This window comes from Neomonachus schauinslandi, chromosome 2 (genome assembly GCF_002201575.2).
Source record: "Neomonachus schauinslandi chromosome 2, ASM220157v2, whole genome shotgun sequence".
NCBI lineage: Eukaryota > Metazoa > Chordata > Mammalia > Carnivora > Phocidae > Neomonachus > Neomonachus schauinslandi.
Window position 1 is genome coordinate 28,614,096 of NC_058404.1, and position 27,172 is coordinate 28,641,267.

At 34.8% G+C, this 27,172-nt stretch overlaps 1 protein-coding gene across 1 annotated transcript in view; it reads left to right on the forward strand.

Annotated features, from left to right (window-relative positions):
• Positions 1-27,172, forward strand: part of WRN (WRN RecQ like helicase) — a 115,756-nt gene that overhangs the window by 16,896 nt on the left and 71,688 nt on the right. The window contains exons 8-17 of the mRNA XM_021694140.1: positions 4,758-5,163; positions 8,313-8,393; positions 9,182-9,205; positions 10,213-10,426; positions 11,747-11,822; positions 13,900-13,967; positions 14,254-14,362; positions 15,085-15,153; positions 20,373-20,455; positions 24,599-24,705. Of these exons, the coding sequence (XP_021549815.1) occupies positions 4,758-5,163; positions 8,313-8,393; positions 9,182-9,205; positions 10,213-10,426; positions 11,747-11,822; positions 13,900-13,967; positions 14,254-14,362; positions 15,085-15,153; positions 20,373-20,455; positions 24,599-24,705 (1,237 nt within the window). The remainder of the gene's footprint in view (positions 1-4,757; positions 5,164-8,312; positions 8,394-9,181; positions 9,206-10,212; positions 10,427-11,746; positions 11,823-13,899; positions 13,968-14,253; positions 14,363-15,084; positions 15,154-20,372; positions 20,456-24,598; positions 24,706-27,172) is intronic.

Below are 27,172 nucleotides of genomic sequence, written 5' to 3' on the forward strand. Positions count from 1 at the left end.
CCCATTCATTCTTTAGTAGGATGTTCTTTAACCTCCATGTATTTGTGGTCCTTCCAAATTTCTTTTTGTGGTTAACTTCAAGTTTCATAGCATTGTGGTCTAAAAATATGCATGATATGATCTCAGTCTTTTTGTACTGGTTGAGATCTGATTTGTGACCCAGTATGTGATCTGTTCTGGAGAATGTTCCACATACACTGGAAAAGAATGTGTATTATGCTGCCTTAGGATGAAATGCACTATATATATCTGTTAAGTCCATCTGGTCCAGTGTGTCATTCAAAGCTCTTGTTTCCTTGTTGATCTTCTGCTTTGATGATCTGTCCTTTGCTGTGAGTGGACTGTTAATGTTCCCTACTATTATTGTATTATTATCAATGAATTTCTTTAATTTTGTTATTAATTGGTTTATATAGTTGGTGCTCCCAAGTTAGGGGCATAAATATTTACAATTATTAGATCTTCTTGTTGGATGGACCCCTTTATTATGATATAGTGCCCTTCTTCATGTCTTATTGCAGTCTTTGGTTCAAAATCTAGTTTGTCTGATGTAAGAATGGCCTTCCAGCTTTCTTTTGATGTTTATTACCATGATAAATGGTTCTCCACCCCCTCACTTTCAATCTGGTGGTGTTTTGGGGTCTAAAATGAGTCACTTTTAGGCAGCATGTTGATGGGTCTTGTTTTTTTATCCATTCTGATACCCTCTATCTTTTGATAGGAGCGTTTAGTTCATTTACATTCAGAGTAATTATTGAAAGACATGAATTTAGTGCCGTTGAATTACTTGTAAAGTCGCTGTTCCTGTAGATTGTCTCTGTTCCTTTCTGGTCTTTGTTACTTTTGAGCTCTCTCTTTGCTCAAAGGATCCCCTTTAATATTTCTTGCAGGGCTGGTTTAGTGTTCACAGATTCCTTTAGTTTTTGTTTGTCCTGGAAACTCTTTATCTTTCCTTCTATTCTGAATGACAGCCTTGCTGGATGCAGTATTCTTGGCTGCATATTCTTCCCATTTAGCACATTGAATACGTCATGCCAGTCCTTTCTCGCCTGCCCGGTCTCTGTGGACAAGTCTGCTGTCAGCCTCATGTGGGTTGACTGATAGAAATTTGCTTCAGTACATGCACATAGACTGATCTATAAATTTGAGAAATATCTTTCCAGTTGTTAAATTGCCCATTAAGAAGTTTAAGGCTTTTTTATCTGCTTTGTAGGATGTTTTATGAAACAAGGCAAAATAAAATTCAGATGTCCACAGAAAGGAAAATATTTTAGATTCAAAGTTGTCTTTTTCTTTTGTTATGGGCATCTCTCATTTAATTATATTCATGGTTTGGTCACCTAAAATGTATAAATAAAAACAACTTTTATATTTAGTAGCTTCATTTTTTGGGTTTTTATCTGATTTTATAAATAGGAATTTTACGTAATCACTAGAGTATTAGAACAAGAGGCATTCAGATTTTAAATGCCATTTTATAGCTAAAGCCCTAGATAATTTGAGATATTTGGATTAATAGACATTGGATTACCAGTGCCTTGTAGCTAACTCTGGAACCAGGCCTTTCCCTAGCCTTAATTGCTGAATGACTTCCTTTAATAGCAGGAATGCTCTTGAACAGGGAATTATTACAATATAGTTATATATTGAGGCAAAAATACTTTGTAGAATGTCATGCAGTTAGTTGAAACAGAATTCTGATTCTGACAAAATACAGTGTTAGTGTATTTTTTTTGGCTGAGATTTGTGATAAATTTTGATTCTGATATTTCAAAATATGATGATTCAGCTCTTTTTCAAAGTCCTTTTCCCCCCCTAGCAATTTGTTTTAGTAGTTTTTATGTAACCGAGAATTTCTGAAAGACATAACTGTCAAATGGGGATAGGTAACAATAAAGCCATTTCATATTCAATTTTACATTTTTCCCTCTGTGAAAGAAAAATAATCACTTTTATGTGATGTTTACATGTATTTCAGATTTTTGTTCCAGCACTTAAACTATTGAATGTAAATTATGTCTGCTTAATGCTTTGCTTTGTAATAACAAAGCTAAATAGGTTTTCTTAAAACTTGAGAATGGGAAATAACTGGATTCATTTTTTAGTAAAGAAAGATCTTGTCAAGTTTCAGTGTTAAACAAGGACTAGTTAAATTTATTTCAGGTTCTTTGTAAGAAGCCTACAGTAATATCTAATTTACCAAATCACTCCACAAAACCAGAGAGGAACAAAAAATGCTAAATACATTTAGCATTCTGAATGCTAAAATACATGCCATAAGTGTGAGTTCAAACTCATTTAACTGCATTTCCAGTGGAGTGCATGAGGGGACATTCAGAGCATATTTGCTTCTCATTTATAGATACAGTTTGATAAGCTTAGATATCCAGTTAAAATGAAAAGCAGGTATTGATAAGGAATGGTATGCACATGACCACAGCTAGAAGTTAGAGCTGGCAATCTGTGAAAGAGTGTACAAAAGTGTAAAAATTAGAACTGAGAACTTTTAAAATAGAGTAGTTTGAGTTTTGTTACAGAAGGGAACAGCTGTATGCTTCAGTGGACCTGTAAGCTATTGGATTGTACAGTATTACTCATTGATTTAAATTCATTACACATCTTTTATATTGCTGTCATATACTTAACATTCTGTTGGGTGCTGAGGCTTTCTGTAGGCTACTAATATGCATAATAACAATCCTAAGAAAGAAGGAAAAGTATATTATGTTTTACCAAAGACAGCCTTTGATATTTGTTAGAGTAAATAGTTATCTTACGTGAGACATGTCATTCTCCGATGTTAGCACAGAATAAATGGGCCCTTATAGTCTTATCAATCTGTACATCACTGTCACTGTGTTTATGTGTTACAACTTTCCTATGCATTCCTACTGAAGTATTTACGTACAGGTCTTATATTTGAATACCTGTGTATAATAAATACTGAGTGTTCTTTATCAGATTTGAATTTTAGAATGTTAGAATTAGTGAGTTTTTAGGTTTTAAATTAATTTTGATTTGATTTTGTTTGTACTGATGTAGACTTGTCACCTTGAGCACAACTTTGGTGCTATTTTTAGCGTGGAAAAAAAATCATGAAACAACTCAGCATTTTTTTTCTTTTTTTTTTTTTTACTTTTTTGTTGTTTTTATTATGCACTACATTAATACACTGCATAACCTTCTAGAAGGGGTAGATGAGTATGACTGAACAACTCAGCATTTTTGATAGTCTGCCCATAAATGATCAAATTTTTATTTGAATCATCAATATAAAACTTTAAAAGTCATGTTGGATTTTATGAAGTATTGTTTTCAATATAAAGGAATTAGAAGAGCTAAACAAAAGTGTTAATTAAATTGGAAAAATGTCTCAATCATATTCCCTTTTCTCCCTCGAACTTGTACTTTTGTGAAGTTACTAAAAATTGCTTTAGTAAACCCTTTAACCAACAGATAGTATGCTTTATTTTACACTCTAGCAGTGGTTTTCCTTTGCAGTTAACCAGGTTTGTTATAAATAGCTGTTTAAAGTCACTTAGTTAGAGGTGCTGGGTGGCTCCGTCGGTTAAACTTGTGCTTTCGACTCAGGTCATGATCTCAGGATCCTGGGATCGAGCCCTGCATCAGGCTCCCTGCTCAGTGGGGAGCCTGCTTCTCCTTCTAGCTCTGCCCCTTCTCCCCACTCGTGCTCTGTCACTCATGTTCTCTCTCTCTCAAATAAAAAAAAAAAAATCTTAAAAAAAATGAAGTCATAAAATATAAAAAAATAAAAAATAAAAAATAAAGTCACTTAGTTAAAATGTTATATTAGCAATTACAATTAAGGAGTTAAGAAATTCATATCATATTTATTCATAAACAACTTCTCCATATTTTCTTATTTGTTATATTTGTGCACTGAAGGGAATTTTTTTTTTCTGTTCTGAAGAATATGTGTCTGGTTTTGTGGTTATTGAACATGCACAGTAGCATTGTTTTTGAATTATAACATAAACACTCTTATATGTTACAGTTGGGACTGGTAATTGATTGGCAAATTGAATCAGTTAAAACATGGTAACTTAATATATTAGTGTATATTTGTTTCCCAATATTTTGATATTTATCATGGTTTTTTCATTAAATATAGGACTGCTCTTTGGAATTTTGCAAAGTGGTTCTTGTTTAAGGTACACCCATAACATATCATCTGCAATTTCTAGTTTTAATTTCTTTAAAATGGAGTGAAAACTTAAGACACTTGAAATAATCTAAAGGCAGAGTCCTAGGAGTTTTTAAGATTTTTCCTCCTTTTATAGTTGTTTTGACTATAGTTAATCAGACAGAAGTTTTTTTAAAAAAGGAAATTGCTGTGTCTTTCAACATGTTCAGCTTAATTTTTTTTTTTTTTTGGTGGTCATGTATCATTAATTTGACATATTTAATTAAATTAATTACCACAAAAAGTATATCTGGCATAAGGAATTAGTCTGTGACCAAACACTACTGACACTTAGGAAGCATACAAGTGAACAAGTGTATAAGCATATATACTTATTAAGTGTACAAGTTGAATGCAGAAGTACCTTGCTGTTCTAGAGAGTAGCCAACAGCTGTAAGCATATTTTGGTTATTAGGGAATGAAAAATAACTGTAATCCAGTGTGTCCTTTAAATGAAGGTCAATTTAGAAAGCTTATATTTATTAGAAAGCATTACAACTGTGCTGGTAGTTATTGAAGTTAAAGTTGAATTACCCTTTCTTAATTTTTTTAGGATTTCTATACTATTAAGTGATATTTCAGAAAATCTGTATTCATTGAAGAAGATGATACCTGGTTCTACCGAGACCATTCAGTTTTTACCATTGGAAGATCCAACTGCTGATGGAGTACAACAGAAACAAATTAGAGGACATAAAATTTTTACTAAAGTTAAAGATGAGACATGGGACACAACACTTGATAATTTAATAAAACACGATGAAGGAAATGTACTTCAAAATGAAGTGAAACAAGAAGAAGATGGACTTGAAGCTGGATTAGAAGAAGGCAATAAGTTGAAAGAGAACACAGAAAGAATTTGTTTGATGTCGTTAGATATTACAGAACATGAGCTCCAGATTTTGGAACAGCAGGCTCAGGAAAAATTTCTTAATGATGCTACTTGCAAATCTCCTGAGGTACTAAAAAAATAGAATAGAAAACAATTTTTATTCATTAGTAGGGGTTGGCTGATTTTTTTCTGTGAAAGGGCAGTAAACATTTTAGGCTTTGCAGATCAATCACACGTTTTCTGGTGTTACTATTCAATTCTGTCTAAAAATTCAGTGTGAGGGCGCCTGGGTGGCTCAGTTGGTTGGGCGTCTGCCTTCGGCTCAGGTCATGATCCCAGGGTCCTGGGATCGAGTCCCGCATTGGGTTCCCTGCTCGGCGGGGAGCCTGCTTCTCCCTCTGCCTCTCTCTCTGTCTCTGATGAATAAATAAAATCTTTAAAAAAAAAAATAAAAATTTAGTGTGAAAGCAACTATAGACAAATGTAAACAAATGAGCTTGTTTGTGTTTCGATAAAACTTCATTAACAAAAACAAAAAGTGGGCTGAATTTGGCTTGTGAGTTATAGTTTGCTGCTTTTGACTTAGTATAATAAGCACAAATTAATGGTTTTGTAATGGAAAGATTTTAAAGTGCCAGTACATATTTGCTGTACTTTACTATTTTAGTATTTCTCCCTATTTTTATGTAATAGATACCTTGGCTTTTTGTGGATTTCCTATATACCTACTAGTGTTAACTCTTCCAAACTTGATTTTTGGGAGTAGTTATATTTCCTCATACAAGATTTTCTTTACTTACTAATGTGAGAGGGTTTCTAATAAACTAGTGTTTTTGCTTGACACTAACCTTTACTGTTATCTGGAGAGTCAGTGACCTACGTTTTTTTCTTAATAGATTGTTTTGAAGCATTCTATATTATCGGTCAACTTCATGTTTAGATTTCTAATTATTATGTTCTGAGTAGTTAATTTGTGAGGTTGTTTTTCTCCTGGCTAAGTTAAGAATATTTTTTATTTTTTTAAAAGATTTTCTTTATTTATTTGACAGAGACACAGCGAGAGAGGGAACACAAGCAGGGGGAGTGGGAGAGGAGAAGCAGGCTCCCCGCGGAGCAGGAAGCCCGATGCGGGGCTCGATCCCAGGATCCTGGGATCATGACCTGAGCCGAAGGCAGACGCTTAACGACTGAGCCACCTAGGCGCCCCAAGAATATTTTTTAAAATACTGAAGTTTTATTAGAGAAATCTTTGTGTTTCTTTTATTGTAAAGACAGACCATAAAATGAGACATCATATAGCTGTATTCTTTTATCTCATTTGTTTTTCATTAGTTTAGAAAATTACCTATGATGCCCATATTTGGTAGCATTTTATACATTTTATTTTGTAATAACTAGTTTTTAAAATTAAATTTGGAAGTTATTTAATAGGGTTATTTCCCTCTTCCCTCTTCAGTTTTCTAATGTCAATCAAAAGTCTTAGTATTTGAGAAGTTCTCTGTTTGGTAACTATATTAGTAATCACTTCTACCAGTATATAAATACATTTTATTTTAAAATGATTTTCAGACTATTCTCATGCCAACCACTTGTAAAACAGATTTCCCTTTTAGGAAATATCTTTTGCTAATGTCTGCATCGCCCTTTAACTTTTTGAAAATTTCTTATTAGGTATACATTTTAAGACAGTATTTTTCATATAATAATATAGAATTATGATCAGGATTTCATGATCTGTCATCTTTTATCCCAATTATTGCCATTTTTATTGTGTAATAATTAGCAATTTTTTTTTTTACTCATTAAAGACCCTATTTAAAAAGTAAAAGAATTTTTTTCTCTTTGTATAAAACTTATTTTAAAATCCTTTTTTAAGGGGCGCCTGGGTTGCTCAGTCAGTTAAGTGTCTTGACTCTTGATTTCGGCTCAGGTCATAATCTCAGTGTTGTGAGATTGGGCCCCTTGTTGGGTTGCATGCTGGGCATGGAGCCTGCTTAAGATTCTCTCTCTCCCTCTGCTCCCCCCCAATAAAGAAATAAATAAAATAACATCCTTTTTTTTTTTTTTTTAATTTTATTGATTTGACAGAGAGAGAGACAGCGAGAGAGGGAACACAAGCAGGGGGACTGGGAGAGGGAGAACCAGGCTCTCCGCAGAGCAGGGAGCCCCATGTTGGGCTCGATCCCAGGACCCTGGGATCATGACCTGAGCCTAAGGCACATGCCTAACGACTGAGCCACCCAGGTGCCCCTAAAATCTTTTTTTTTTTATTATTATTATGTTACGTTAATCACCATACATCACATCATTAGTTTTTGATGTAGTGTTCCATGATTCATTGTTTGCGTATAACACCCAGTGCTCCATTCAGTACATGCCCTCTTTAATATCCATCACCAGGCTAATCCACCCCCCCACCCCCCTCCCCTCTAGAACTCTCAGTTTGTTTCTCAGAGTCCATAGTCTCTCATGGTTCGTCTCCCCCTCTGATTTCCCCCCCTTCATTCTTCCCTTTCTGCTATCCTTTTTTAAGACTTGATTTTTGCAGATTAATTATGGCTATGCTTCCTTTTCCTACTTTCAATTTAAAGATTAGACTTTTGGGATCCTTCTATATTTCTTTTATGCAGGGGTCTCATGCTGTTGGACACTTTACTTCCTGGGGATTGCCAAATTATTGTAAAGTTTTCTCATATCCAAACATTGGCAATAGCTGAATAAATAACTTATCTGACATTGTTTTTCAAATATATATAGATGCTGTTTGTAAAATAGTGATTTATTTAGAGCTATTATTACAGTCATAGGAGCTTTTTGTGATCTTTTTAAAATTAGTGGATATAAGAGAACAACTGTTCTTAGAATAGGATAGAATAGAATAGAATTTTTCAACATGGTAAAGAGGTTCTTGTACTCAAGTTGGGACACAGTTTGATATTGTTTAACCATTGTTGAACTTGTCACTTTGTACTCTCTCTGTAGGCTTTATATCAAGTCTGTTTGTCCTCTTGTCTGTCTTTCCAATTATATTTCTTTCTTTCTCTTTTTCTTTGATTCTTTGTTTCTGTTTATTCTCCTTTCTCTTCTTACTACCCTGTTTTCCTTTCTATCTCTGTCTTATAAAAACATATAAACAGGTATTATAAATTTATCTATTAGAGAAGAAGAGGAAGTTGTCTAAAGATATTTAGTATATAGGAACTTTATTTTGTAGAAAACGGGGTATAGAGTCAATTATATTGGAAAACTAATGTTCAAAATATAATTTTTTTAAAGCATTTATCTTCCAAGGATAATGAAGAGGATCTATCTTATGTAATTGAGAGTGATGAAGATTTAGAAATGGAGATGATTAAGGTATGTTTGAAGTTATGGAAATTTACTTCCTTTTCAAAAAGGACACTTAATTATGTAAAATATTACCTAATTCTAAATGTCCCTCACAATGAGATTACTATCATTTATGTAACCATTAGATTTTATTTTCCATTTCATATTTGTTTACATCTTTATATGGCCTATAAATAATGTTTTAGTAGTAGTATACTAATTTTTCTATATTAGAAGACATATTCCTGTCAGGTCACTTCTTTTAAATCTTTTCCTGGAATGTTGGTAGTGATTTTGCCCTCTGCTCTTGAAATAGGTTTCTTTTTCTTCCCATCCATGTGTATCCCCTTTTATTTGGGAGTTCTGTTGTTATACATTCAATATTCTTCTTTCTTTCTTTTGATCTTAGTTACTATGGATATATTTATTATATGTAATTTTCTAATGTTTTAAATTATTTCATTTACCCCTATTTTATTATCAAAGTATTATTTTATAATTATGTATATTCTACCACTACATCCATCGTCCAGTTTCTTTGCCAGGTGTGAACCAGGGATGGACAATAAGAAAGAAAAGCTTAAATTTCAAATTGAAAATGAAGAAAAACACAGAAGTTCATCATTATTTGTGCTTTTTATTCCTTATCTTTAGGTCAATGTGATTTTTGTTCTTTTCTTATGAAATGAGATTAGGTTCCTGTTTCTTTGTTTTGAACCAGAGTAGTGGGGAGTGATTAGGAATGTGGATTCTGAATTTAGATGTGGGTTCACATCCCAGCGTCTCCATTTATTTGCTGTGTGACTTTGGGCAAGTTTCTTAGTCCTTTTGATACTCAGTTAACAGCTGTTATTATTTAAGGTGTTATTTGTGAAGAGCTTAGTACAGAGCCTGGTATTTCTTAAGTGTTTAATAAATATTAGCTAATAGTAATAATAGGACATAAATACTAAATCATATTCCTTCATTGATTAGCCATTTCTCTGAGGAGTGCTGTTCAAGTAGCACATTTATAGGACACTTGCAGACTTCCACAAACTTACATTGTATATTGAACCTCTTAGAAGGCAATCTGGATGCCCATATAAGAGAACTTTATTTTCAAAATGCTTTTCTAAGTATATTTGTTGACTTGAATAAAGAATCAGGAACAGAATCACTCTTTTTCTTTTCTAGGCCTGAAATGAATACACTTTTTAGAAAACCATTAAAGTCAAGTTTATTAAATGGGAGGTTTCATAAAAAGAGAAAATGAGAACTGTGATTTAATAATTCTTCCTGTCTCTTTTCAGTAAAAAACTATGCAGATGAAACAATTTTGAAATATACTAATGTTCTTTAAATAGATAATCTTCATTTAGGGGAAAAAATCCAATATTATCAAGCCAAAGTAAAGAGCAACTTTATTCACATTTGTAATAATCCATTCCTAAAATTATTTGAATCTTTTATTGTTTTCATAATTCACGTAAACAAATTCACATAATTCACAAAAAACACATTTGTTGCTTGTTTACTATTTAAATCTTATGCTGACATGTGATATGGAGAAACTCATTACAAAAATAACAGTAAAGCCCACATTTACCTCTTGGCAATTGAAAACACTGACGTATGATAAAGGAAAAAAGTTTTAAATTCAAATTTTATTCAAAATTTTGATAACTTTCCCCACGGGCAGTTCATGATATGCTATTAACGAACACTGTTTATGCTGGAAGTATTCCGTCTTTGGCCTTGTGCCTTAGAAACCATTCTTGAGCACATGTTTAAACTAGAGCACACATGTTCTTTTGTGGTATTGGTTGCACATCTGCCAGCTTTGAACAAAATTGTAGGTTCTGTTAATAATAGTTCTTTTGTGTTTGGTGAAAAAGATACGACACTGTCAATGGTTTTGCTTTTAAGATTTCTTTCAAACTTTCAGTCTTTAGAAAATCTAAATACTGGCACGGCAGATCCTGTTCATCCAAAATGTGTAAAAATGGGAAGAAATCTGGATGTTCCTTTTGAAGATGATGAAGATGAGATTGAAGCTATTGAAGAAGAAGATGATGCAGGTAAGCACTGTAACGTGTTTGAAAGGACTCACCTCTGATACCTACTGCTGACTCTAATTTAGGGTCCAGTTTTTAAACAATTTGGAGGCAAAGAGTTTGTGGCATGTAATTAATGATGTCCTAAAAACTTGTCATTAAATCCTTTGGTGTTTGGTCTTTATAAAGCACAGTCTTACTATTTATGAAAGTAGAAGTATAGAAGCATTGTATTATTTGGCGCACTTTGTGATGTGAAACTTTCATTCTGAATTTTATGTTTTGTAAAAATAATAGAAAATCATTAATAATCATTAATTAATATCATTAATATTAAACATTATTGTTAAAGGCATAGGTACATTGTGACTATTTTTTAGGAGCTTATTCCTTAAAACAAGTGGCACAATTTCAGATAGCAAAATGGACTGATTTTCATACTGTGTGTGCCAACTATAGTAAGGAGTCCATGAAATGAACCTCATGTTATTCAAGTGTAAGTAACAGTATTCATTATGGCAAACCACGGGGTCTTCTCATAAAGTAGAACACTCCCCTAGAGCTATATTCATCAATATTATAATGTGGGAAAATTAAAATACATATTGTAGGTGGAAAATATGTGAGAATGTTAAAGAAAATGTTAATTCTCTTTGTTTTCTTGTATTAAATGAAGGCATAACATCTCCCAATCAATTTAGTTCTCTATTTAGAATTGTTAAAAGCTGAGAAGTATAATAATGAATTTTCATTTGTTTATAGATGAATGGTCTTGATTCTTCACTTTGCTCTGTCTTGGCCACTCATGAACTGTTCAACCTGAGTAGAAAATAAAAGTCAGTTGAGTAAAATCAATGTAACGCCATTGTGCTATGCAGTTAGAATTGTGGTCAAGGATTTGGTGGAGTGGTAACTAAAATGAAGATTTAATTTTATCTGTGGACTTTATTTGTGATAGTAATGTAACTTCTGATTACTATTAATTGAAAGTTGGTTGGTGAAATTCGCATTGGTATATCGCTTGCCATGGTTGGGTTTAAATGTTAGGTTTTGGAACTTTTGCAAATTCCAAAACATCATTTTCTTATAATGTTGACCAAAGGTTCTTATAGTGAACCATTTTGTAGTAGAATCACAAAGTTCTAATCCTTAGTATTAGGTAATAATCAAAGTAACTGAAATCATGACTGGTATCCAGAGAACCAAGTTAGTTGGATTTAAAAGACAGAAAACAGTAGCCTCTGGTACTTATCACTATATTCTTTAAAAGAAGCCAATGAAATAAAATTTTTATTTCCCATCACTTGTATTTTAACATAAATGACCATTTTATTTTATTTTAAGACCATTCATTACCAGGACCTAATGCAAGCCAAATTAATTCCCTCAAGATCTATTTTGGCCATTCCAGTTTTAAGCCGTGAGTATAATCTCAGTTAATTAAATTGCATATTCACAATTTTCTTCACAAAGGAAAAATAGCAAATAATCCACCTGTTTAATAGTAATAGTACAACTTCACTGTAGTTTATACATTCCGCACTGTATTTCCTGTAAGTGACTACAAAGATATTTTAAAATAATATTTATTTAAAATTTGTATCTATACATTGTTTTTATAAGAGAAAATGGCTCCCTTTACCAAAGAGAGTTCTGTGTAGACACTAGTTTAAACACATTAATAAATTAATCTTAATTTAATGTTGAGTTGTTTTTCATTAAATAAGTATCTGTGTGTCTATTTTGTACAACTTATTGTCCAAAGTGATGTAATAGAAATTGATGAGGTAACGGTTTGAAGAACAGTGATAATCTGATCAGTTTTAATATATTCAAATGTATTTATATCTAAAGGGGCACATTTATTAAGTATTAAAATGAGATGACTAAAACTGAGGTAAGGAACAAGTAATTTTGAATAAAACTAATAAGAATGTAAAAATCTAGACTGGATTTTTCCTATTCTGCAAATTTAAAATTTAACCCAGGGAAGCATTTCTTTCTTCTTTTCTTTGATCTTAAATTTTTTTTTTATTAAACTGTGTCCTACATACAGAAAAGTGCACATGAATGTATAGATCAATGAATTTTTACAAACTAGGCACTCTGTGTAACCAGGACTCACGTAAGAAAAAAATAGGTCATTATCAGCACATCAGAAGATCACCTTTCCTATTGATTTTTCCCTCAACATTTTATTAAAAAATTTTTCAAAGATATAGGAAAGCTGAAAGAATTTTTTTTACTATGAATTCCTGTATATTCAACATTTTAGTATACTTGCTTTATCATATATCCATCTATCACCTCTCTATCCATTCCTTAGTTTACCTAAATTAAAAAATGCATCTCAGGGTAGACTGGACATCATTATTTGTCTCCCTAAGTACTTCAATGTATAAATCATTAACTATAGTTAAATATTTATGGTTTATTTCTTTTGATGTAAAATTTACATACAAGGAAATGGTCAAACCTTAAATATGCATTTGCACATCTTAAGGGTACATGCATGCACCCCTGTAGCCTAACCCTTTAGTCAAATATGGAACATTACAGTCACTCCAGAAAGTTCCCTCATGTCCCTTCTCAGGCAATCCTTGCCTCTGGAGCATTTCTTTTATTTATTTATTTATTTATTTATTTATTTATTTATTTATTTATTTGAGAGAGAGAGAGAGCATGTGCGCATGCATGCAAGAGAGAGAGAGGGAGAGAGAGGGTCTGTGTTTGCGCACGCGCATGCAAGTGCAGAGAGGGGCAGAGGGAGAGGGAGAGAGAGAATCTTAAGCAGGCTTCATGCCCAGTGCAGAGCCCGATGTGGGGCTCCGTCTCACAACCCTGAGATCATGACCTGAGCTGAAATCAAGAGTTAGATGCTTAACTGACTGAGCCACCCAGGTGCCCCTCTTTTATTTATTTTAATCAATAAATTTATACATATATTGAAGCTCAAAAATGTAAAAGAAATTCTATTAGAGGGGTACCTGGGTGGGTCAGTCTGTTAAGCTTCTGACTCTTGGTTTTGGCTCCAGTTGTGATCTCCAGGTGGTGAAATCGAGCCCCTCGATGGCTCCATGCTCAATGTGGAGTGTGCTTGAGATTCTTTCCCTCTCCCTCTGTCCCTCCCTCTGCTTGTGCATATGTGCTCTCTCTCTAAAATTAAATAAATAAATGCAATCTTTCAGAAAAATAATTCTGTTAGAGGTAGTGAAAAAATGAAACATTTTTCCACCTGTCCTTATTTATTTTTTTTTTAAAGGTTTTATTTATTTATTAGAGAGAGAGAGAGATGGTGAGAGAGGGAACACAAGCAGGGGGAGTGGGAGAGGGAAAAGCAGGCTTCCTGCTGAGCAGGGAACCAGATGTGGGGCTCTATCCCAGGACCCTGGGATCATGACCCGAGCCGAAGGCAGACGCTTACCAACTGAGCCACTCAGGTGCCCCTAGGTTTCTTGTTAGTAAAACAAAATAGCCTTTTGCTTTTTACCCTCCAGGGTTCAGTGGAAGGTGATTCATTCTGTTTTGGAAGAAAGAAGAGATAATGTTGTTGTGATGGCAACTGGTAAGTTGTACGTAAGCAATAACTTAGTCCTCTAAAATATAAAACTTAAAGGTTTTGAAATGCGTGATCTTTTATTACACTTTCAAAATATAAATACAAATACAAATGATATAAAATACAGAAGAGACTGATCTGAGATTAGATGCTCAAATTTATGCAGGAATTAGCTCTTAGGAGGATAGCATGTTAGTAGGGACCATTCATCTCACACAAGTACATTGTAAGAAGAAATCAAAGTACCAAGGCTTTATTTTTATTTCTATCAGTGTATTATTTTTATTTCCAGGATATGGAAAGAGTTTGTGCTTCCAGTACCCACCTGTGTATTCAGGCAGGATTGGCCTTGTCATCTCTCCTCTTATTTCTTTGATGGAAGACCAAGTGCTCTGGCTTAGGTAAGTAATGTTTTCTTCTTCCCTCCATCCCTCCCTCCCTCCCTTCCTTCCACTTTTATGTAATCTCTACACCCAATGTGGGGCTTGAATTTACAACCCTGAGATGAAGAATTGCAGGCTCTCCCCACTCAGCCAGCCAGGTGCCCCAGTAATGTTTTCATTGCTGCATTATCACCCTTTTTTTTCTTCCATGAAGGAAACATGTAATCTATCATGTATGTTAAAATCTAGTTCCCAGGAACACATTTCTGTGAATGTTGCCCAATCTTTATTAGTGATAAATGACTCTTTGGTGGAAGGACTTATCTTCTTTCTTGAGTTCTCTATAATCCAAGGCTACCAGATGGTCCCAATAAAAATTTTTGTAACAGCAAACTCTAAGCCAGTTTACATCCATATCTCAAAATTCTTTTCTCTTCTGGTTACCCTTGCTCTTTAGCTTGGTATAAAGTATATACATGGAAGTATGTAATTTTTAGTTACAGAAAAATTTTAAACCTCTTTAACCTGAGCTTACAATCTTTCTGAAAAACATGCCCTAACAACCTGCTTTCTAATATGGCCTTTGAAGGAATTTGTTTATCAAATTAGTGAGTTACAAAACGAGTGAGGATTACAAAGAAGGGGACTTGGTCCATCATTATATTTCTTTAGTTGTTAAGAATGAAGTTGATCTTTGTAGTATGTACACGGCTCCAGAATATTTGTTTTTCTTCTTCTAGAATGTCCAACATTCCAGCTTGTTTTCTGGGATCAGCACAACCAAAAAATGTTCTAGAAGATATTAAATCGTGAGTAATTTATATGATTTCTGATTATGTGGTTGGGTGTCTATGGTATGTGAGAGAATTTTATACAAAATTATATATAAAAATATATAATTTATTTAAAAATTTATATAAAAATTTTTATTTAATGTGTGGATGAAATGTTCATGATTCAAAAATGTACTTTGTTGGGGTGCCTGGGTGGCTCAGTTGGTTAAGTGACTGCCTTCCGCTCAGGTCATGATCCTGGAGTCCCTGGATCGAGTCCCACATTGGGCTCCCTGCTCGGCAGGGAGTCTGCTTCTCCCTCTGACCCTCCCCCTTCTCATGTGCTCTCTCTCATTCTCTCTCTCTCAAATAAATAAACAAAATCTTTAAAAAAAAAAATTTTTAAAAATGTACTTTGTTTTTATAGTACATTTGTAGAATTGTTCATTTTAAAATCTTTCAAACTTAAATCTATTATTTTTAGTTCTTGGACTGTGAAGTTAGCATTGTAGTCATATTGTTGTAAAATTTTGGTTTTGAACAAGAACTACCTAGTTTTGTCTCATTTTACAGATGAGCAAACTGAGGCCTAGAGAAAATAATTTGCCTAAAGTCATTCAATGAATTAATGGCTCAGCAGGGACTGGATTCTAGATCTCTTGCCCCACCAGTCCTATTATGGCATAAGTCCTAAGAATAAAATCTCAAAACACACACAAATTATGTATATGTGTATATAGATTAACATATGTATGTATTTTATTAATAAACACACATATACACATGTATTTACTGAGTTTTGATAAATGCATACAAATGTATCACCCAAACCCCTATCAAGATACAGAGTATTACTGTCACTCCAGAAAGTTCCTTTATGTCCCTTCCCAGTCTGTCCTTCTTTCTCCATTTTAAAGCAGACCACTGTCTAATTTTTTTCTACCATACTTTTGTCTGTTCTAGAACTTCATGTAAATGGATTCATACAATATGAACTTTTGTGTAAGACTTCTTTCATTCAGCAAAATGTTTTGAGAATACTTCATGTTGTATGTATCTGTAGTTTTTTAAGTATATCAGAGTGATACGTCATTGTATGAAAATACCGTAGTTTGTTTTTTTTAATTTCCTTATCAGTAGTTGCCTAAGCTGTTTGTAGTTTGGGGCTATTACTAATGAAGCTGCTATGAACATTCCTATAAATTTTTTTTTGAATGTATGTTTTCTTTCTCTTTAAACATTTTAAATCACGTTTATTGAGGTATAATTGACATATAATAATTTTTACATACTTAAAATATATCTAATTTGGTAAGTTTGGCATATAAACACCATCACAAAACCATCACCACAATCCAGATGATGAACATAGATCCATCATCCTCAAAGTTTACTTACACCTTTTGTAATCGATTCCCCTCAGTTTTTCCTACCTGCTTTACCCCACTCACGAGGTCACTACTAATCTGTTTTCTGTCATTCGAGATTAGCTTACGTTTCCTAAAATTGTACATAAACAGAATTAGTCATACAATATGTGCTCTTGTTTTGTCTGGTTTAAATCACACAGCATAATTACTTTGAGTTTCATCCATCTTGTTACATGTATCAATAGTTCATTCCTTTTTTATTGCTGAATAGATTACATCATGTGGAGATGTCACAGTTCCTTTCATCTGTTCAGCTGTTGATAAGACATTTGCATTGTTGCCAGTTTTGGGCTGTTACAAATAAAGCTGCTCTGAACATTTGTATGCACGTCTTTGTATGGACATATGTTTTCATTTCATTGGTATAAACCAAGGAGTGGAATAACTGGATCATGTGGTGAATATATATTTAACTTTTTTGTCTGATTGAGATAAATTTATATAATAGTCATCATTTTAACCATTTTAAATGTGTACAGTTCAGTGGCTTTTATTACATTCATAATGTTGTGCAAGCACTATCTAATTCCAGAACATTTTCTTCACCCCCAAAGAACCTCTGTATCCATTAAGCAATCACTCCCCAGTGTCTGTCCCCCCCACACCCCCTCAAACCACTAATCTACTTTCTGTCTCTATGATTTGCCTATTCTGGATATTTCATATAAATGGACTTATACAGTATATGGCCTTTTGTATCTGGCTTTTTCCACTTAGCATAATGTTGTCCGTACTTGATTTCTTTTTATGGATGAAACAGACATACCATATTTTGTTTATCCATTCACTAATGATGGACATTTAGGTTGTTTCCACTTCTGGGCTGTTAGGAGTAATTGTACTGTGAACGTTTGAGTGTAAGTTTTTATATGAAGGTATGCTTTCACGCTTTTGTGTATATGCCAGTGAGTGGAATTGCTGGGTCATAGGTTATTCTATGTTGACTTTTTAAGAAACTGCCAGACTTTCTGAGAGTGATTGTACCATTTTACATTCCCACTCTCAGGGTCTGAGAGTTCCAGTGCCTCCTCCTCTCTGCCATTCCTTGGTATGGCCAGTCTTGATTTTAGCCATTCTAATAGGATCTCAGTGTTTTTAATTTGCATTCCCTTACTGACTAGTGATGTTGAGCATCTTCTCATATACTTATTGGCCATCTTTGAGGCTTCTTCTTTGAGGAAGTATCTATTCATATCTGTTGCCTGTTCTTTATTGTTGTTTTTCCCTTACTGAGTTTTGATAGTCATTTATATATTCTGAATACAAATTCTTTATTTGGTATATGCTTTGCAAACATTTCCTTCTAGTTTGTGACTTCTCTTTTCATTCTCTGAACAGTTCTTTTGAAGGGCAGCAGTTGTCTATTTTGAAGTCCAGTCTGTCAATTTGTTCTTTTATGGATTTTGCTTTTGGTGTGGAATCTAAGAAACCTTTGCCTAACTCAGGGTCACAAAGACTTTCGTTTATTTTTTTCTCCTAAAAGTGTTACAGTTTTAAGGTTTACATTTAGGCCTACCCATTTAATGTAAATCTTGTGTATTGTACTAGTTATTGATTACAATTTATTTTTCTCATAAAGTTATCCAATTGTTCTACCTCCATTTGTTGAAGATACTATTCTTTCTCCACTGAATTGCCTTTGTACCTTTGTCAAAAAGAAAATGACTACATATTTATGGGCCTATTGCTCCACTCTGTGTTCTCTGTTCTATCAATCTGTTTGCCCATCTGGGTTGGTGTCTTGATTACTGTAGCTTTATAATAAGCCTTGAAATCAGGTAGTGCAAGTCTTCCAATTTTGTTCTTGTTTTTCAAAGTGTTTTGTCTATTCTAGGTCCTTTCTATTTCCAAACATATTTCAAAATTACCTTTTCTACTCAAATGCCAGCTGGAATTTGATTGGATTTATCTTCAATCTAGATTATCTGTTGAATTTAGCTGTCCTTATAATTATTATTACTATATTATGCTGAAGAAACTGAGGCACACTAAAGTTAGTACTTGGCTATAAGATCATTTAGCTTGTAAGAAGTAGAATTGAGACTCAAACCTTGGGCAGTCTGACATCAGAGCTTGTTATTTATACTGTTTTGCTGTGTGAATTAGAATATTGAATTAATTTCATGAGATTAAAAGCATATCTGTTTTGTTCCTAATTCCTAATGAAAGTGCCATGCCTAGCACGCAGTAGATGAAATATTTTTTTTTTTTAAAGATTTTATTTATTTATTTGACAGAGAGAGACACAGCGAGAGCAGGAACACAAGCAGGGGGAGTGGGAGAGGGAGAAGCAGGCTTCCTGCCGAGCAGGGAGCACGATGTGGGACTTGATCCCAGGACCCTGGGATCATGACCTGAGCCGAAGGCAGACACTTAACGTCTGAGCCACCCAGGTGCCCTGAAATATTTTTTTACATCAAAAGAAAAGTCTTTTTATAAGGGAAATTCATTTTCATTCTACTTAACTTTATGTTTTCACTTGGTAGAATGAAAAGGAGACTCTATATATTTTAAAGGCCCTAGACTTAACCTTTATTACAAACATTGTCTTAGTTAAGATTCTATCTGCCCAGAATAGAAAAAAGTCAAGCTAGCTTAAGCAAATACTGAATTTTCTATTAAGGATGTAGGAATGTCTCGCGGATCACACTGAACACAAGTTAGCTACCCCTTAGGAAGAGACTTGGAATTGGGTATCAAGAATACAATAATGCCGGGGCGCCTGGGTGGCTCAGTCAGTTAAGCGTCTGCCTTCAGCTCGGGTCATGATCCCAGGGTCCTGGGATCGAGTCCCGCATCGGGCTCCCTGCTCTGCGGGGAGCCTGCTTCTCTCTCTGCCTCTGCCTCTCTCTCTCTCTGTCTCTCATGAATAAATAAATAAAATCTTAAAAAAAAAAAAAAGAATACAATAATGCCTTTTTTTTTTTTTTGAAGATTTTCTTTATTTATTTGACAGAGAGAGACACAGCGAGAGCAGGAACACAAGCAGGGGGAGTGGGAGAGGGAGAAGCAGGCTTCCCGCGGAGCAGGGAGCCCGATGTGGGGCTCGATCCCAGGACCCTGGGATCATGACCTGAGCCGAAGGCAGACACTTAACGACTGAGCCCCCCAGGCACCCCCAGTAATGCTTTCTTTTATTTATAGCCTCTGTGTGTCTTCCTCATTCTTCTGAGGAGATGAGCATTTTCTGCTTTTCTAGTCACAAGATAGAGAAGACTGCTCTGCAGCTCCTTTATTCACGTATTACAGGTCTTGCCATTGGCAGAGACTGGTTGTTTCTTGGTCAGACCCCTAAATTCTAGGACAGAGACTGATTGATTTGACATTGATACAGTGGCTAACCCTGGCCCAAGAAGATATATTTAGGCAAGAGAGCAAAATACGTAGGAGAAACATGGGCGCTGTGGGCTTAGTCATGGGGAGGGAGTCGATGGTAGGGTAATGGGTCATGGTTTTCCAAGAAGGAGGGTAGTATATAGGTGGATTGCTAGCACATAAAAGGCTTACCATAGGCTTGATCATTTAACTCCAACACTACAGTTCTGGGCTGGACTTTTGGAAATCAGAACCTGGCTTCTGATATCACCTTAATGCGGAGTACTCCCTGAGTACTCTTTGCCACTTTTTATTTTGCTGTGTTAAAGTGGGATCAAAGGACTAATATATGTGGATATATATACACACATATAACATTTGTTTAGTTTTTAGTTTATTTAAAAATTTGTCAGGTGTTACGGTTTTAAGCTATAGTTCAGTGGATGATTGTTTTCTTTAGTGTAGCACATTTCCTTTCCTATTTCTCTTTTTGTTTGTTTATTTTTACAGAGGCAAATACCGGATTGTATACATAACTCCAGAATTCTGTTCGGGTAACTTGAGCCTACTCCAGCAACTTCAGGCCAATATTGGTAAGTGTTATGATAGGCTCTTTTTATAAGTACTTATTGAATTGAATTACCCTTTAAAGTTAAGCACATGGATGGATATTGGATTTCACTTCTGTTAAAGTTGATTTCAAACAGTATTTCCTCCAGGAAGTCCCTGACTTTCCAACTTGGGATCTTTCCAGTCTTATCCCCTAGTACCTATAATTCCTTCTGCCGTAGAAATTAGGCTCCTGTATTATAATTGCCTGTTTATATATCTCTTTTCTTCCCCTAGACTATAAACTTTTTTGGGAAAAAAATGCCCTAGTGCAGTACCTGGCACATAGTAGGGATTTAAATGCATTATTGAACAAATGTTGAATCTTAGATTCTCTGAAATGTTAATTGCCTTGTTTTCATATTCAGAATCTAAATTAAATCACAGTAGTGGTTCTCCACCCTTGTTCATGAGAATCACTTTTCCAACTTTAGAAAAATGTAGTATCCTCCAAACTTGAAAATTCTGATTCAGCACGCCTGGGGTGGGCCCCTGGCACCTATAGTCTTTCATGAGTGATTCTGATGTGTAGTTAGGGTTGGAAACCATAGTACCTTTGATTATTTGCCACCAGTGAGTATGATTTTAAAAAGTTAGAGAGTAAGTCAGAGCTTATTTCCTAGAAAATGTAAATACAGAATTAGTCAATAGCTGGTGCCCATTTTTTTGTACTTCAAAAATTTTGGTTTTTTTTTCTCTCTTGATGGCTAGAATAAGCTACCCAAGAGTTGCAATCATAACTACTATTATTTCAAACATTCAGTTGAACCAACCAGTTTTAGTTTCCTAATATTATATGATCTCATTATATAATTATATATTAAAATAATTCTGGATAGGTAAATTTTCAACATGGCAACATCTCATTCAATGGTTGGTTAGTAGCATGTAACTCTAGGAATGCATTTAATAATTTTTTTAAATTTTATTATGTTATGTTAATCACCATACATCATTAGTTGTTGATATAGTGTTCCATGATTCATTGTTTGCGTATAACACCCAGTGCTCCATTCAGTACGTGCCCTCTTTAATACCCATGCCCTCTTTAATTTTTGTTAACAATATAATGAAAACAAATTTGTTTCTTTTTAGTATGTATTAAATGTTCATGAACAAAAGAATGAGGGCAGAAGTTATACATTTGATTAAATACATTATCAGAGGCACCTGGTGCCTCTGATAACAGAACCACCCCTCCTTGCTCAGCAGGGGGCCTGCTTCTCTCTCTCCCTCTCCTGCTGCTCCCCCTGCTTGTGCTCTCTCTCTCTCTGACAAATAAATAAATAAATAAATAAATAAATAAATAAATAATCTTTTAAAAAAATACATAATCAATGCTGTATTACCAATTTCTTATCCCTTATTGGCATATTGTATTTTTGCCTTTAATGGAAGACAAATTTGGTGTGTCTCCTATTAGACTGTATAGAATTCTTTTTTTTTTTCCTGGATTTTATTTATTTATTTGACAGAGAGAGAGACAGAGCGAGAGAGGGAACACAAGCAGGGGGAGTGGGAGAGGGAGAAGCAGGCTTCCTGCCAAGTGGGTAGCCCGATGCGGGGCTCGATCCCAGGACACTGGGATCATGACCTGAGCCGAGGGCAGACGCTTAACGACTGAGCTACCCAGGCGCCCCAGACTCTATGGAATTCTTAAGGATATTTCACTTAAATGAGGCCTAAATACCCTAGATAGATAAATTTTATGGTTTTATAACAAAAGCTAGGATCTGTGTCCATGGTGAGCTGGATATGTTTTATTCCATTTTAGTATTTGCTTTGTTTCTGGGGTGGAGTTAATTAATTACTAGTTAAGTATTTACTTAGATTCTTTAACAGCTAGTTCTAATTCTCTGTTTTTATTTTTTATAATGGATTAAATTATGAATACTACTGCAATCAGTAGAACAGAATACTCTGCATGGAATGGATGAACAGGCTCTTTTTGGTTGACTCTTAATATTGAACAAAAAGGGATAAATTCTTTTTGGAGTATTTTTCTTTGGCTTTTGTTTGTAGGAAATTGTAAAATGCTTGCAAAATGAATCTCCTCAAGAGTTCTGTTTGTGTGGTAGTCTGACATTTAGCTAATCAGATTTATGCTTTTTATGTTACATTCTTTAAGTAGTATGAGTGTATAACAGAAGCAGCAAACATAATTTTATATGGAGACTCCTTACAACCAAGCACACTTATAATTGTCTTTTGACTTTAGAAATAGGGCTTGAGTGACAGATATGCCAGAATGAAATATGTATAGGACTTGGGCAGACACTTGGACTTGCAAATTTAAAGTGAAAGTTAGCAAAAGCTTGGTAAACTGATGGTAAGGGACAAAGTTCAGCTCCACTAAGAGGTAATTAGTTAAACCTGTAATTTTAAGGAAGGTTTTAAAATAAAAGATGAGCCATCATGTTTGTTTTAACCTATTTAATTTAAAATCTGGGTCATTTAGTTTCTAAAGCCAAAATTAGTGGTAACATTGAATTTTTCCCAGCTATGCAGCAGCGGCCAGAGAATTTTGATGCTAATCAACCTGTATTCATATTTAGTAGGTTTATTTTTTTTGCTTTCTTTTTCATCTCTATTGTATTTGGTAATCTCAGTGAATTGTAGTTTATTTGCTCGTCTGTCTTCTCCTTTAGAGCTGTGAGCTTCTCAAGGTTACAGCGTACATCTTTTTTTTTTTTTTAAAGATTTTATTTATTTATCTGACAGATAGAGAGACAGCGAGAGAGGGAACACAAGCAGGGGGAGTGGGAGAGGGAGAAGCAGGCTTCCCGCGGAGCAGGGAGCCCGATGCGGGGCTCGATCCCTGGATCGAGGACCCTGGGATCATGACCTGAGCCGAAGGCAGATGCTTAACGACTGAGCCACCCAGGTGCCCCCAGAGTACATCTTATTACTCTTTTCCTAGGAAAGTGTTTGGATCATAGTGGGCCTTTAATAACTGTAATAGTAATATTTTGGTGTTTTGTTTTGTTTTTATTGAGCTGCCTTTTATGCCAGGTCCTATCTTAATATTTTATGTGAATGATCTGACTTAATCTTCAGAGTGACTAAAAAATGTTAGGTACTACTATGTCTACCTTTTATTTGTGGTGACACTCGAAGCTTAAGTAACTTGCTTAAGGTAATACAAACGTTAGTGGTGGATCCTGGTTCTGCATCCAGGTAGTCTGACTCTAGAGCACATATTTGTAGTCACCCCCCTAATGGCAGAAAATCATTAATACTCAAGTAAGTATCAAGTAATGATCATCTCCACTGATGGAAAAAATTATTTTTGTCATAAGTATTAATTTGGTAATGGAGGGCAAAGGCACTACTATCATTACTTTGAAGTATCTGAAGACATTTTAATGGGTGGTTATACAATAAAGCCCTTTTCTGAAATGCATTACTACACACCATTGATTCTGTTTCAGTGTGGGTGTGTGGTGTGGGGGCAGAGTAAAGGGGTTGCTAGGGGAAGAAAGAACGAATTATATTCCTTCTTACCTACATTGTACATACCGAGATTTAGTTCTTACCATTTTACATTAAAAAACGTGGATATCATCCTGTCTTCCAGTATTGACATTCCAGGGGAACTCTCTGCGGTCTGATATGTGATTGGTCATGGACAACGATGATGACTTCATCTCAGTAGAGTGTGCTCTTTAATCGCTTTTGGTAGCTAATTGATGAGATAAAATTGGAAGTATTACCAAAGAGAAAAAAAACCCAGCTCTTCTTTTTAAGGCATTATCATTGCAAATGGTTCATGAGTGATAGTTTTGAGGGCAAAGTAATAGTAAGTAATTCATTTCTCTGAGGAATAATGATGAAAGCTGTGAAATCTAATAAATAATGTTGTTTGAATAATATATAAATGTTTCCTTCTTCTATCCATATGCCTTTACCCATGTATGTCCCATCCTCTATTCTCATAATGATTTTTGGTGTTGCCTGATGTCATTTATGCTTATATTTTTATATGAACCAAATACTTTGATTTGAATTTTTTTTTCTCCTTTCTGTAATATTTATATATTCTAAGTGAAGGTGATATTGATTTAGATGAATTTATGGCTTCTTTTTGAACTTTATTTTCCCTGTTTTTATATTTTTCACTTTTGTAGGTATCACACTTATTGCTGTGGATGAGGCTCACTGTATTTCTGAATGGGGACATGATTTTAGAATTTCATTCCGGACTTTGGGCTCCCTAAAGGCATTACTCCCATCGGTAAGCTTGCCAAGTGCAATATCTTGAAATGACATTCATATCAAAGGAGAGAGTCCAGGATTGGGGAATTGCCAGAAGGCTGAAGACTTCTCTATGAAAGGGCAAATGGATAGTGAAAACAGGGGAAAGGTTTAGAAAAAATTCTAACTTTGGCTCTCTTCTAAGGTTAGCATGTAATTTTTTGAGGAATACTATACAGTAGGGGTTGGCAAACGTTTTCTGAAAGAACCAGATAATAAATATTTTAGGCTTTATGGGCCACATATGGTCTCTGGCACATTTTTCTTTGTTTTTTTTCTTCACAACCCTTTAAAAATGTAAAAACTGTTTGCTTGTGGGCCGTAACAAAACAGGCTATGGACCAGATTTGACCCGTAGAACGCAGACCTGACTTTAGAACCATGTTTAGGTCCCATGCCTTCTCAATGAGCTCTTATGCATGCATCGTTTTACTAGGATGCTGTGAAAGCATAGTTACCTCTTCTTGCATCATATTGAAAACCTGAAAAAGGAACTATTCCAGAGAGATTTTAGTAAAGTTTCTAGTACTAAAATTCCACTTTCTTCCCTAATTATAAAGAATAGCAGATTTCTACATGAGTGGCGTGTTTTATATGAACAGCTTGAGATTTTACAATAATGGCAACCATTTTATTTTTTGAAAAATTATGGAGTCACGGGCAGTTGTAAAAAAAATGTACAGAGAGATTCTATGTACCTTTCAGTTTCCCTAATGGTAATATCTTGTATAACTGTAGTATAATATCAAAACTAGGAATATGACATTGGTATGGTCTTTACAGTTCTTTTTTTTTTTTTTAAGATTTTATTTATTTATTTGACAGAGAGTGAGATAGTGAGAGCAGGAACACAAGCAGGGGGAGTGGGAGAGGGAGAATCAGGCTTCCTGCCGAGCAGGGAGCCCAATGCGGGGCTCGATCCCAGGACCCCGGGATCATGACCTGAGCCGAAGGCAGACGCTTAATGACTGAGCCAACCAGGCGCCCCTACAGTTCTTTTTTTTTAAAAAAAGACTTATTTATTTGGAAGAGAAGAGAGAGCGAGCGAGCATGAGTGGGGTGAGGGGGGCAGAGGGAAAGAATCCCAAGCAGACTCCCTGTTGAGCACAGAGCCCTACACAGGGCTTGATCCCACAACCCTGAGATCACGACCTGAGCCAAAGTCGAGAGCTGATGCTTAACTGACTGGGCCATTTCTTTAATGGCTGATGATGACATCTTTTCTTGTACTAATTGCCTCTTTTGTGAAATGCCTGATCTAATTGGAATTTTCTTTTAAACTGTTGAAAGTGTTTTATTATAAATATGAATCCTTGGTCAGATATGTGGTTCATAAATAGTTTTCAATTTATAGCTGCCTTTTCATTGTCTTCACAGTGTCTTTCACATAGCAAACATTTTTAATTTTGATGAAGTCCGGTTTATCAGTTTTTTCTTTTGTTGTGCTCTTCACCTAACCCTAGATCCTGAAGATTTCCTCTTATGATTTTTCCCTAAAATTTTAATGGTTTTACATTTGTTTACATTTAAGTCCATGATTCATTTTGAATTAAATTTTGTGTAAGGTGTGAGGTTTAGATTGAGGTCCTTTTTTTTTTTTTGCCTGTTGATGTCCAATTGCTCCAAGCCATTTCCCCTTCTGTTGAATTGCTTTTGACACTTTGTTAAAAATCATTTGGGTATATTTGGGTGCATCTATTCCTGGGTTCTCTAGTCTACTGTATTAATTTTGAATGAATAAACAAGGTTGATTGATGTTTAGGTTTTCCTCGTAGTAGTGAAGCTATCATGTCCTCTGAGCCCAAGATTTAACAGTTTACGAGTAAACTAAGAAAAAGCATTAGAGATTGTTTGTTATTCTCTTGGTAAATTGTCTAGTTCGTTTCCCTTGCATATTAATTATACTTATAAGTAGCAAAATTGAGAGTTTCTTTTTGTTAGCTCTTCTCATAAAGATCTGGTTAGAGCATACATTAAAATAAAATGAAACAACAAAAAAAACTTAATTGTACCAATTAGCAAGCATATACTGAAAGAGAATCAAACTAGACTGAATTGAACGCCAATATGTGACTGGCCCTGGGTTAATGCTTTCATCTTGGTTAAGCCTCACAACAAGCCAGCAAGATTAATATCTCCATTACCTTTTTGAGACAGTTCTTCACTAGGATAGCACATTCTCTTGCTTCTCTTCCCTCCTTCCTGTCTCTTCATTCTGAGATTCCTCTGCTTGTGTCATCTTATCTCCCACACTTTTAACATTGGCATGCCAGAAACCTTAGTCTTTGGACCTCCTCTCTTTCCTATCTGCACTTAAGTCCCTGGTCATTTCATCTAACGTACGGTTTGAATGCCATCTATATGTTGACAGCTCCCAAATTTTTATCCCCACCCTCAGCTGATACCAGCAATGTGTGAGTGATCCAGTTTCTCTGCCTCCTTACTAG